The sequence below is a fragment of the Brachionichthys hirsutus genome, chromosome 4 (genome assembly GCF_040956055.1).
Source record: "Brachionichthys hirsutus isolate HB-005 chromosome 4, CSIRO-AGI_Bhir_v1, whole genome shotgun sequence".
NCBI lineage: Eukaryota > Metazoa > Chordata > Actinopteri > Lophiiformes > Brachionichthyidae > Brachionichthys > Brachionichthys hirsutus.
In genome coordinates this window covers 9,016,157-9,029,478 of record NC_090900.1, presented here as the reverse complement: position 1 = coordinate 9,029,478, position 13,322 = coordinate 9,016,157, and the positions used below count along the sequence as shown (strand labels likewise).

The following is a 13,322-nucleotide window of genomic DNA, read 5'->3' as shown; positions in this document are numbered from 1 at the left end:
TGGAGCTTTGATGTTTTGGACTGTCGCTGTCATCTCCACGAGAAAGTCATGCTATGATGGTGCTCCGTCGGTTGATGAGGAAGCGCTGGGTGCTCGCAGTCGTGTTCGGCCTGTCGCTCATCTACTTTCTCACCAGCACACTCAAACAGGTACAGAAACACACAACACACCAAAGCAAATGTCGTCTGCACCGGGCTGGGATGTCAATAGAGACATTCAATTGCAAACCGGTTTTATGGTTCATAACAAAAACCCAGAAGAAAGATTCATAGTGATGCAAAAACCTTGCAGTCCCTGTACTGTCATAATAGTAATGTTGCCTTAACTCGTTATTTCTTTACATATTAAATATATATATATTTAACTGGTCTCCATCACCCTATAATAATAACTAATAAATAAGAAACAAACATGAGCCACCATCTATTGTCTTGAAGACGAGGATACTCACTCGTCTAGATATAATAATAATAATAATAATATAACACCTACTTGACCTCCTGACCCACAGCTGACATAATAATTGTATTTACGTTTAATTTGGACCACAATTTCTTAGCATAGACCCAAATTACATTTCAATTTTTATAAATCCAAATGTTGATATGCAAGCAACCTTTTCCCTTATTGACTATTGATTAATTTGGTCTCTTCAGCACTCTTTTTTCCTAATTAAATTTAGAATTTGAAATTTTTTAACAGTGAACATTGAGACAAAGATCTGCTGTTAACATATGGGATTGTTGTCTTCCTTTTGTTTTAGTATTATTTTTTTTACAAAATTCACATATATCAGTGCTAATATTATCTTAAAATAAAAGTTAAACAAAATACCCAGACGTGCAGTATTTTATCACTGTTTGCATCATCATTGTATATTATCCCATGTTGTACTTTGTAAAATTGTTCCTAGTCAACATTTCATGATCCACTCCTGTGCCAACTTTCCAGGAGGAGAGGACCATACGGGACCGCACACTCTTAGAGGTTAGAGATTCAGATCATCGCATCCTCTGGAAAGTCCGTTTCAACCTGGGAAACAGCAGCCGACAGATCACTCAATGCAGAAACTCCATTCAGGGAAAGGCTCTGCTCACAGATGAACTTGGTGAATAATCCTGCCATCCCATTTTACCGTACAGTGATGATAATGACAGCTCCATGAAACTGTCTTGTTGCCTTTTTAATCAATGTAAATTCTTATCTGTGTTAATGTTGTACAGGTTTTGTCTGCGAGAGAAATGACCTGCTGGTTAATGGCTGTTGTAACGTCAATGCTCCTAGTAGCAGGCAGTACATTTGTAAAAGCTGCTTGGCCAATGGATGCTGCAGTATCTATGAGTACTGCGTGTCTTGCTGCCTCCAACCTGATAAGGTAACCTGTCATAACAAGGATGTTCATGTTTTTGGGTTAACACTGCTTCTCAATGCACACGTTTGAATGGGTCATCCTGAAATTCTGGAATTCAGATATTGTATGTCTGCAAACTGAATAGTGAGATTTGAAGGGTGACTAAAGATTCAGTTGAACAGATTGAAATCTGCATTATCTGTACACTCTATTTCAGCAACCTGTCCTTGAGCACTTCCTGAATCGTGCTGCTGAAGGTTTCCAGAATCTCTTCACTGCTGTGAGGGATCACTTTGAGCTATGCCTGGCCAAGTGTCGGACGTCTTCACAAGTATTGACAAGCTCATTTCTGACATTCCATCATATTTTCTTTCTAAACATATAATTGGTTTGAAACATATCCTTTTGCATGATTAGTAAAAAATTTGCTTTACAGACACACAGCACACCTTGCACTTGTTTCTCACAAGTTAGCTTAATATATTTCTTAATATGTGCAGCATTCATCAAAAATAACAATTTACAAACCTTTTTAACCCTCTGATCCAGAGTGTTCAACATGAGAACACCTACCGAAACCCTCAAGCAAAGTACTGCTATGGAGAAGGTCCTCCTGAGCTCCTACCTTTATGAACTCCTGGATTAAGGATGCACGGGAACGGCGGTCGGCCAATTCCAAATCATCCCTGTGTGGACATCTAAGAGGCAAAGACATTCTCATAAATTCTTGCTTTGGACAGTTTTGCACGATGGTGGAAAAAAGGATTATGTCTCCCACAAACCTCAAAACGGGCAAATGCTGTATGTGATTTTATTATTTACACTTCATAAGTGCATAGAATACTTCACGAGTTCATCCGTGATGATCATCGGGTCAACATTGGCAGCAGCTTATTTATCAGATTTAGAATCAACTTTCAACAGTTCATTTCAGGAAATAGGCTTCATTTTAACAGATTGTATCAGATGTTTCATGTTTTGTTGATTTTAAAAACAGCAAAGAATGTGTTATTACTAGTGCATGTATAAACATGCTGTTTAATAAAAGTGACTGTGAATTGATAATGGTTAATCATTTTCTGCTGATTTTCTTTGTCACAGATGTACAGAGAAGCTCAGTAGTGTGTGCATTTTATCTAAAGTAATTGACGTGATAGGAAGACATTTAAATCTGTCATCTGCCGAAATAAAATGTATTTTTATAAACTGCTATATGATTTTATTTTATAGCCTCAAAACAACTTAATATTCATAGAAATAGTGCACACGCAGATTCAGCATTCACTAGCCATTAAAAAAAAGGGGGTTTTGGTTTCATATAAAAATATTCTATGATGTCAAGTTTTTGGAATAAATTTGAAGCTCATTCAGACCCGCAAAACATTAGAACTTGAATTGGACGTGAATTGATGACTTAATTTGAGGAGGACAAGGCCAACATCAATCTTTTTTCAGCGGTGCCTTTCTACTGCCTTGCTTTGATGGGAGTTTGACAGACTTAGCTGTCTCACAGTGTACTGTCCATCTGTCCACACATTTCACTATGGAATAATACACAGATTGAGTCCAAACTGTTTCCTGTCTGAAGGTGATTATTATCGGCCTGTTTCCACCTCGGGCAACGTAGCCTGCTCACAAGGGGGAGATGGCCAGAGCGAAACAATTAATCATTGTGACGGCTGAGAAAACAAGCCCATAATTAAGACATTTATTGGAGCCCCGTATCATATTTGGCAACGTGATTAACTGCGGTCACATGGGAACAGTGTTATTTGCTAAAAAGAGCATTTGAACAAAGATATTTCTGATAGCTTTAAGATATTTTGGGAAATACACCTGTCTCTTTCAGAATTTGATGAGATTGATATCGCTCATATGAACATATATTCATTTTGTAGGTTGGTTTGTATGTTTATCTTTGCTGAGAATAAAGACTGTAAACGGCCAACCTCACAATCCAACAGCACAAGTGAAGCTCACCTCGCTGCCTATATATCTCAAACAATACGAGAAACTGAACCATTACATTAACCAGCTCTAACCATGTTTGCATTACAAAATAATATCATGTACTGTATTTAAAAAATGTAAATAAGAATCTACTCCCTGCCAATAACTTTTACTTTCTTTGATCAGTGTTTTTTTTCTTCCCGTTGAACCTTAAAGTTTGGGCCTTAACCTTTATATATTTGAATCACGAGTGATGGGAATGCCTTAAAACTTATCTAAAGTCAGTCAATATTTGTTAGAACACACAAGTCTGCATTTTTGAACTGGATAAATATGCAATATTTAAAAGGAGCAACACAAACAAAAATGTTTACAGAATCCTTTACTTCAAATTGTACAAAATGCAGTTGTACCACAAAAAACATGTATGTTATACAAACTAAATTAAAAGTATACATTGTGAAAATAAACAAATGAATGTGCAAATAACAAATAGTGTCATTGACCAGGTCTCATACTAATTTAATACCGATATGTTGACCTCTTCAAAAACACTGAACACTTATTGTCCTGCTTGACATTATTTGTACTAATTTTAATATCTAGGAACTACTATTACATTCTCCTGAAACTAAAATAACAGCGTGCTGTAGCAAAAAAAACAAAAAGAAACTTAGCTTCGGAACCTTTCCTTTCAAACATCACACTTCCACTTTAACAAACAGGAGGTCTGCAAAAAAAAAGCCATGTTGCCCTTATCATAGCTAGCACTAGAAAAAACTCTGTGCATCTCTGTATGCAACAAAAACAAGAGGAACATTCCAAATTCGGACCAAATACCTCAAGACCCAAAGTTTAGTGCTGGGAAAATAATTATATATATATATATATATATATATTAAAAAAACACATCTGACTTTGTGCTGGTAATATGAATGTGCATGCGTATGCATATGTGACCATGTGTCTGCTTAAGGGTGACTATGGATTGAGATGTGTCGACTTGTGGTCCCCGTAGGACAAGCACCTTATCCAAGTATTCGTAGACAGGAAGCATGAGACAGGAGGCCTGGCAGATAACACATCTGTGCACTTCGTAGAGAAATGCTTCCAGTGGTTATGGTAAGATTGTAGTACTTAATACTGCTAGTGGTGCATTTCTAGGTTAGGTACAAGGATAGCCTGCCACTCCACGCCACTAGAGCTGGAGCGAAGGGTAGCACACTGAGCCAGGATCATCCCACGCAAACCAAATTAAGCATCAACTGGCTGGTTCTTTCCTCTTCTGTTGGAGCATGTCTGTCACGTTCACTATGTCCTCCTCGGGGACCTAGAAAAATCATAGCAGAAAATAAAACACTTTATTTGACGTTTTTGCAAGTTACACTGCAATAACACATTATCACTCCATAAATCAAAATTTAGAAACTGTATACAAGAAATGCAAGAAATACTGCATGATATTTTTTGTTAGTACATTTGTTTCTAGTGAAGAACATTTTTATTGATCTTTACTGGAAACCAAACTTTACTCAATCAAGTGCAATTCATCTGTAGGCTAATTTGTTTTACTCGTTAAAATGTAAATATTACATTCATTAACAAATCTGATAAATACCCTCGCAAGTGTTGAATGAAAGGGAGCTGTAAAAATCAAATAATTATAAAATGATCTCATCTGTCCCTTTGTCCTCAGAAATCAGTCTTGAGCATGTCTCCCAAGGACATGAAATTAAGTGTAGTAATGATTGGAATTCCCCCTTGACAGTGACTTTTGATGGTCCTGCGCATATTCCTAAAAAAACAAGGGATGTTTTGCTAACTGACATCCAAACTTTTGTTATTTGAAAATCATGCCGTTGTGCCATATTTTGGCATTTCCTCCCTGGAGTTCCACTGCCTTACAGATTTTGCCAACATCTTGGTTGTGATGGTTCTGCTAGCGACCTGCTATCCAGAGGAGATGTGACCGCGTGTGCACTGCCTGGATAACAGCTATCAGACTTTGGTTGTTAAAGTCTGATAACTGTGAGGAATGTTGTTCCTATTATACATTTTCCCTTTATCCCTCATCTGTGTGTTTTATTTTTGGGGGGTGGGGGCGGTTCATCACCTAGTTTGAGGGTTTAAGGGTCGAGAGTGTTGCCCTGTACAGATTGTAAAGCCCTCAGAGACACATATTCTGTGAATTTGGGCTATACATATAAAATTTGATTGATTGATTGACCTCCATATAAGAAACTATGAAGACATAATTTTAACTGTTTAAAAGGATCCAAAGTATGCATATTGCAAACATTTCATCCTACCAATAGCCAAGAATGATCTCCTCAAATATCATTTATTACATGAAGCAGATCATTATTTTTACCTCCGCCGAGGCGAGGCGAGGCAGAGGTTGTGTAATTGCCGGCATTTGTTTGTCTGTCTGTTAGCAAGATAACTCAAAAGGTTCTGGATGGATCTTGATGAAATTTTCAGGAAATGTTGAGAATCTTATACCAATACCTTATCAGTTCAGTTCAGAGCTTTATTGTCCCACAAGGGGAAATTTGCTTTGCAGCAGAGGTCACAACAACAACAATAATACCACAGGACGACATGGAACATGTAAAGTAAAACAACAATAAAAACAACCTTAAAAAAATAAAAAATAAATCTGTCCTATCTCTGGGATGGAGGCCCTAATGAATAAAGTGCTGCTGAGCAGTGCAGACAAGTGAAGGTTAGTGCAGGTTAAGAACATTTATTGCACTTGGGACAAACGAAAATTTAAATCTATTGCTCTTGATCCTGGGGAGCTTGTATCTCCGCCCAGAGCGTAGGAGAGCAAACTCCTCCAAGAGAGGGTGATCCGAGGTGGACAGAATCGACCGTGCCTTCCGCAACACCTGCCGGTCAAAGATTTCAGCCAAGGAAAGCTGCTGTGAGCCAATGATTTTACTCGCTACCTTCACAATGCTGGACAAACTGTTTTTGTTTTGCACTGTGAGATTTCCATACCAGGAAATTATATCAGTGGTGGCCCAAAAAATGACAGGTCAGTATGAGAAAATCGTACTCACCAGAGCATGGTCGAAGCTGAAGGTGCTGATGTAATAGGCAGAGATGTCACTGTCAGCCAGAGGCTGAGAAATCTGTGCAACTATACCACACTCATCTAAAAAAAAGAAGAAAAAGAAATGAGCCAAAAATAATAATCATCCAAGCATGTCATTAACACAAATTTAAGGACTTAAAGTCTATGAAAACATAGCCAGATTATAAGAACAAATACAAGAATCATTTCAATTCAATAGCCTTACCAAAGCCGAGCGGCTGTCCCCCGATGCGAACCATTCTCCACAGCTCCCTGGAGGAACTGGTGAACATGAGATCAGCAGGAAACCTACAGCACAAAGATTAAACATAGGAATTTGTGGATGATTTATGTACTAAGGACTTTCAACGGAAACAAGGCCGCAAGGGCTTTTTTGAAATGCTCCTCTTAGACAGGATGTTTGACTTTATTTGTACTGTAATACATGCTACTGTGTGACTGTACTTGTACTCTAACATTCTATCTAATAAATATATTCATCATTCATCATCATCAGCACTTCTACCAAGCATTTCAGAGACGGCATTAAAGGGATCCTCTTCTAGCTAGCAGGGAAAAGCTTAGAAAAACAGACTCGCAATGCAAATATAGAAAAAATATCAATTAAGGGAAACTGAACGGTTGTTGTCTATACAGCTATACAGCTTTTGTGGTTTTGAATGCAGTTTAAAAGCCATATTTACAACCATTATGTGGAAATCCCTCTGGAAACTGCTGTTTGGGTCAGTGCAATATACTGTGTGCATCATCATCATAAAAGGTGTCCATGTGAGAAATTAAGAATATTTACTGTCGCTGGGCTTCAGTGTCCATCACCAGTGAGACGTAACCATCAATGAGGGAGAAGGAGAAGAACTTAATGCAGCCCATGTCCTGGCTGGGGGAAGACTGTGTGTCCTCTTTGGGACTAGAAAGGAAGACATGCATTCAGTATGATGTTCAGTCAGTAGCAATAAAAGAGGGAACATTCTAAAGCACACACAAAGAACAGCAAATAAACTAGAATAGATGAAGTATAAATAAGTGTGCCTTGAAGACATGTTGCCAAATGTCTGAACATCCAGAGAGGACACAAAGATTCCATAAAATAATTACACTTCACTATAAAAGTAGAAAAAGTAAGCAAGAACAAGAGACCAACAAAAGCTTCAAGTAGAACTTGCATTTTAACAGAATGTTAACAGACCAGTAACGTGCACTACCTATCTATCATGTTTAATGTGAAATAATCAATAATCACAAATCATTAAACTGGTCTCTACTTTGGATCATGTGCTGCCACTCTGTGTTTTAAGCAGGTATTGCAGTGAAATGTTCAAATGGCATCTGACCTGTTGGAATAAAAAAGGACGTCAATAAGCGTGGTGGCGATGGCGGGTAGCGTGTCCGGGTTCAGAGACATGACACAGAACTGGTTCTGGGGAAAGAGCACCGGGTGAACTGTGGGTTGGATGGCTGGAAGAGAATGGACCCTGTTAGTGCATAGAAATCTATTCTTGCACCAATATAAACTCAATAAAACAATTTCATAAATTCACAAACCTTTAGCAGACAATTATTTTTGTGTTCGAAATGGGCTACAATCCCGAACACAGATGAAACATGGAGTTCTCCTCACAGATCACTTTGCCAACCCCCAGACAGAGCTGAGAAAATTCTCCACAGATTTTTGTAAATTATTTTTACTAATTAAAAAAAAATGCAAATACAAAATCTGCATGACGTAAACATACGACTTTCTTAAATGTGTGTTAATAGTAGTTTTGTCACCATACCTGACCTTTAATGACATTTAAACCTTGTGTGAGAGGGAAAAAAAAGGATTTAAGCAAAAGGAACAAACCCGGATGTTCCATGTCTGAGTGCACTACATTCTAAAGTGAGTCTGTGTAGCTAGTTTGACCATAGCAACAAAGAGCCAGAGCAACCCGTCTTCATCAAACAACATATCCGGTACTGCGTGGTTGTATTGAAACAACTTATGGTCATGGATAGACCTCAGTGGATTTTAGATGCCCCTTTCTCTGTGGGACATAGCAATCACAAAGAATAAGCAAAGATATACGCTTTAATCGTGTCTAACGTTGCACACAGCCTGAGGGTGGTGCTCGAGGATATTTACTCATTCTGATAAACTCAAGGCCTGAGAACCAAGTGATGTCATACTAAACAGGAACATGAACTCCACCTTCTCTGCCGTTCTTCTGGAGGCCGTTGGAAAAATCCTGACAATGCACAGGGACAGATTCTCCTCCCACCTCTTTATAGATGTTGAACTCCTCTTCCAGAGTGCCGATGACCACAGACAGGTCTTTCTCTTTCACCTACATGACATAGATGTGGACTATGAATAGCAATTCTTTAGCTCAATTGCCGATACATACATTGTGTTGTTTGCATAGTGGGTTCATCGGCAGTGGCTCAGTGTGCGTGCTGTTGTTGCAGGGCACGACACTCGCTCGCTTTATGGAAATACCTGGGCCCAACAACATGCTGATGTGAAAACATTCACACAGACTGACTGTAAAATGCCCTCAGATCAGATTTGAATCAACTCCACTTTAACTGTGACGTTGGAGACCAGATTAAATTTGGACTACACACCTCTCGATTTGTACTAATGACACGCTTCACGGGCAAGATTAGATTTTTCAGCTTGAGAAATTTCCCCAGACATTTCTACAACAGTACACAACATAAATAAGAAACCTGTGCGTTCTGCCTCGACTGCAAAGGAAAAAACAAACAAATCCAAAATTACATGCGACTCACCAGGATAAAGTCAGTTTGATAAGTGGAGAGCATGAAGACTGAGACGTGCTGCTGGGCCAGAGGAGCGATGACTGACTTGGCGATCTTTGTCACGCCAACAGCCTGGGAGCTACTGGACGCATTAACGTTGGAGACCACGTTGAGCGGCAGCCAGATGGAACTCTCCATCTTGAGATGCTCTGACAGCTGGAGCTCTGAGTGGGATAAACAGTCACAGAGTCAGTGGGTGCAGCTCTTGTAGTCGCAACTTTTGATGAATCCAGCAGAAGTGATCTAATGGACAACAAAAATACACATAATGAGAAAATATACCATTTCTACTCATGCAAGTCTAGAACCCCCTCAAAAATCCCTGGTGATCCCATGACGCCAGTTTAAGAACCACTGCTATGTATCAACATATCGTTTTCAAATGGAATGGGAGATATTTGTTCGTAGGAGGATAAACTGTTGGCAATGTGTGTGGACAGGTTGTTGTTTTATTTACCTTTAAATCCCTCCTCGTCGAGGACAACTGTGTAGTTCTCTGGTGTCTCCGTCAGACTGAAAAACTTGCACCTGAATCAAGTGAGGGGGCCCAGATGCAGCAAGACACATAGTTGGAAAGAGAAAGCAAAAAAAAATGTATGAATGAATAGTGGGAAGGTGGAATTATTCTATGACCAACAAAAGTTTATGAATTCAACATTATCAGGGAACAAATAAATATATTCCTCATAGATTCTCACTGGTTTAAGGATATTGTTCACTAGTGATGCAACAATTAATCGATTAAATTGAATAGAAAAAAGCTTAGAATTCAATTCTGTTGCCTCGAGGATTCGTTTAATTTGTGTTGTGTTTGTAGGCAACATTGAAAAACTGTAAGAAGAAATCGCTCATCATCACAAACACACAAACTTCAAATTCATTAGTTTGAGTTCCTAGCTTGCAGAAATGTCTCTGCACCATCATCACTCAGGCCTGCAGGTTTGGGTCCATCCTCTACTTATTTTTGTTCCATTCTTCTTCTGCGAGAAAAAAAAAAAAGAGCAAGAAGAGTTTCATTTTGGATCTCGCAGTCTTCTCATTCTGAAGTTTAAAAATGTTTTGCATGTTTTCTCTCGAGTTTGGAGAAAACAATCATTTGCATTCAGCTCTATTGAATGTTGCCTTTGTGGCACATTTTCTGGAAAGAACCAGGCAGTGAACACACATTTTCTTGGATTACATTACCATTGGTGGCCAAAATACAACATTTCTGGAAGAGAACGTTTATTCTTGTTCTACAGCCACACAAACACGTTTGGTATCGCTAACACAAAAGGATGTGCGAGATGTTTACGGTGAACATTTATATGGATTAAAGGAGTGCATAATTATCAAGATAAGTAAAAAAGCAGGACGGACAATTCGATAAGGCAATATTTTTTAAAGAGGGTATTCCCACTAACAGGATGGACGCGGATATTAAATACGAATTATCACAAGTTACAACACTTTTAGTCTTTAAAAGTTACAAAGCAGTGTGGCTTTTTGATTTCTGGATGCTGATATGAACATTGTCTGCATTGAGCGCCTCTATTTTCTTTGAATGCCTGAAAAGGAAGCAATGCCTATTCCTGTTTCCTTAAACATTATAGTGGAAATAAACCTTCCACTTCCTCTGATTATCAGTCAGCTGTGGCCATTACAGCAGAGCCAAGAGTAAAAGTGCTAAACTCAGCAAAAGGTAATCCCGGGCATGACAGTGGACAATCACCCCACTGAGACGGAGACAGACAGAGGACGCTGGACAACAGCGACCATCAGCTGTGCTGAAAATTCAATCCTGTTCAAATCCAACCTCATTTCCTGTCGACCTTTTACCTTTACCTCCGCTCAGTTTCCTCGAGGTAGAGGATTCTAAGAAAAAAAAAACTAATAATCCTGCAAACTAGAATGCTCAAGTGCAAAGCTCCTGCACTGGTTGTCTGTTGTTCAGGTACCCAACACAAAACACTCGCGATTACTTGAGCTGTGAATCGTAGGTCAGACAAATGCATCACTTTTAAACCAGGGATTTTGGTAGTTAATACCGGGAGGACGGTGAATGTCTTCAGACATCCACTCTCAGAGGATGTCGCTATTGTAGCATTCAGTGTGTGAGTGGTGACGGAAATAGTGGTCAGTAATGGAAAAAAAGAGAGAACTCGAACCCTGGCCAGTCTGATAAGGTTCGATAGGTTGATTAGGAGAAATTTATCAATTGATTGTTGGACATTTTACCTCCATTTGATGATTCTTGTTTCCCAACTATAGTTTGAATATGTTTTAAAGTGTCGTTTAGTTTTGACTATGAATTTGTGATGGATTTTTCTCTCTCACCATATTCAGAGCTTCAGCGATTGTCCGGGAATCAAACCTGTCTGCGCGGCACTATGTGGCAGCGCCAAGCGTGATCTCTGGTGGGAATGAGTTGAAAAACAACGGGTCGCCGAGGGAGCGGCAAAGTGGGGAAGATGAAACCCAAACAAACAAGAGTCTGGACTTTGATCCAGCTTAATGCCCCCGTGGGGGGTCCGGTCGGGTCGGGTGGGGGGTGAGTTCTGCAACTACCTTTTTTAGCCGAGGAAACGCGATAAGAAACAAAAGGGAAAACAAAGTGTTGAAGTGAGGAGTTAGCCTTGAGCTATATCTCAGCCCAATAATCAGTTGACAACCAAAGCAGTCCGCTGTCGTCACAACTTCCAACGAACAGGTCCTTCAGTGTTCCCGCAGGCGCCTCTATTTTCAGAACAATGGGATTTATTTTTATTTTTTTCCTATAAAGTATTAAAGTTGTGTGTGTGTGTGTGTGTGTGGGGGGGGGGGGGGGGGGGGGGGGAACTGACCTTACGTAAACAAGTGAGAACCAGATTACCAAACCATCACAGATCAGCAAAGCAGACAAGTGGAACATTCTGGCTCAACTGAGGCCTCCTTTCACCCCATGCTCTGGTTAGAGAGCCGCTGAAGAGGAGAAAGGAGCGCCGAGGAGCCAGCAGACCTGAATTCACCAGAGTGTGACTGATATATTGGGCTGATACTTGACTTCAGCATGCTAGACGAGGATTAATACCACACCTATGAACCCCAGAGGAGAACAATGATCACTTCACAGGAGACGTCAATCACAGATTTCTCTGTTGGCAGACACTGAATGTGTGAACTATGTTAAGCTTCCTTACTTTCATGAGTATCCGGATTTATATCTTAACCCTCTTGAATTAAAAATAATAAGAAATCCTTTTGAATAAAAGGTAAACTCTCAGACTTCTTTCTTTGCTAGAAGTGATTATATCCTTAAAGTTCTGCCCTCGATTGCTTTCATCCGTTTTCTGTCCTGTGCTCATTGTAATTTGTTTTTTTGTCGGACTACCATATAAACCCACATTTCATTTTTTTTTTGTCAACAGCACTGCTGCTGCAAATTCCTTTGCAAACGGCACACAATAAATTAGAAAGAAATAAGCACACAGCCACCAATCGTAACTCCACAACACATTCACACGTGATCGCTTAGCTTCTGTGCAGTCCGTCAGCCGGTGCATCTGGAAAACACTGCAGCACCTCCCTTGTTTAGAGCTCATTCATCCAGGCAGGGCAGAGCAGAGCAGGGCAGGGCATGTACGGGCAAACAGCCCCGTCATGGCCCGCTGCAGGACAACCCGGCTCCTCTTACCGTGTCCGGTTCCGGAGAAATATAAGTTTGATCAGGGGGTGTGTGAAATCCACCAGCCCATTCTTGGATATGCTGGTGACCCGGAGTCTATGATCCAAGATATGCAAGTCCATGTCGGCAGTGTCGAGCGGTGCCCGGCTCCTGTTTACTCGCGACGTGGAGAACCGCCTTTGGGCCAGCCGAGAAGAATATCAGAAATGTTAAATATTGGCCCGGGCGATGAGCGGTACCGATAAACAAAAGCACATCCCACCGCGCTCTGCTAAAAAGGGAGAAAAACACCCGACGTAACACGACCGGAGCCCCCACCGAGCTGCTGCATATTCAAACACAGAGACGGCCCACGAGGATGAACCCGCCTCCTCTTAAAGGTACAGGATCACCACATCCGGTTCACCGCATTAGGATCTTAACATTAATGCACGGCATGGATATTAATGTAAAATAAATTATACTTTACAATATTT

At 40.1% G+C, this 13,322-nt stretch overlaps 2 protein-coding genes across 2 annotated transcripts; one reads left to right on the top strand and one right to left on the bottom strand.

The window, feature by feature from the left end:
- Positions 1-53: 53 nt before the first annotated feature.
- spring1 (SREBF pathway regulator in golgi 1) lies at positions 54-1,984 on the top strand. The gene is made up of 5 exons (XM_068738606.1): positions 54-149; positions 952-1,108; positions 1,224-1,375; positions 1,569-1,682; positions 1,901-1,984. The coding sequence occupies exons 1-5, from the start codon at positions 54-56 to the stop codon at positions 1,982-1,984; spliced, it is 603 nt and encodes a 200-aa protein (XP_068594707.1).
- Positions 1,985-3,666: 1,682 nt separating this feature from the next.
- castor1 (cytosolic arginine sensor for mTORC1 subunit 1) lies at positions 3,667-13,033 on the bottom strand. Its single transcript, XM_068738409.1, has 9 exons — positions 12,856-13,033; positions 9,661-9,731; positions 9,174-9,367; positions 8,590-8,725; positions 7,733-7,856; positions 7,192-7,308; positions 6,607-6,689; positions 6,367-6,461; positions 3,667-4,631 (listed from the first exon to the last, which is right to left on the bottom strand). The coding sequence occupies exons 1-9, from the start codon at positions 12,966-12,968 to the stop codon at positions 4,563-4,565; spliced, it is 1,002 nt and encodes a 333-aa protein (XP_068594510.1). The 5' UTR covers positions 12,969-13,033; the 3' UTR covers positions 3,667-4,562.
- Between the last annotated feature and the right edge of the window lie 289 nt (positions 13,034-13,322).

What these genes read in the sequence shown, in the direction of transcription:
- castor1 (XM_068738409.1), bottom strand. Translation starts at nt 12,968, where the DNA reads ATGGACTTGCATATCTTGGATCATAGACTCCGGGTCACCAGCATATCC. An exon ending in CGACGAGGAGGGATTTAAAG is followed by an intron (nt 9,368 to 9,660) that starts GTAAATAAAACA and finishes TATCCCACTCAG; the next exon opens with AGCTCCAGCTGTCAGAGCAT. An exon ending in GACACTGAAGCCCAGCGACA is followed by an intron (nt 6,690 to 7,191) that starts GTAAATATTCTT and finishes TTTGTGCTGTAG; the next exon opens with GTTTCCTGCTGATCTCATGT.
- spring1 (XM_068738606.1), top strand. Translation starts at nt 54, where the DNA reads ATGATGGTGCTCCGTCGGTTGATGAGGAAGCGCTGGGTGCTCGCAGTC. An exon ending in GCTGCCTCCAACCTGATAAG is followed by an intron (nt 1,376 to 1,568) that starts GTAACCTGTCAT and finishes ACTCTATTTCAG; the next exon opens with CAACCTGTCCTTGAGCACTT. An exon ending in AGTGTCGGACGTCTTCACAA is followed by an intron (nt 1,683 to 1,900) that starts GTATTGACAAGC and finishes CCTCTGATCCAG; the next exon opens with AGTGTTCAACATGAGAACAC.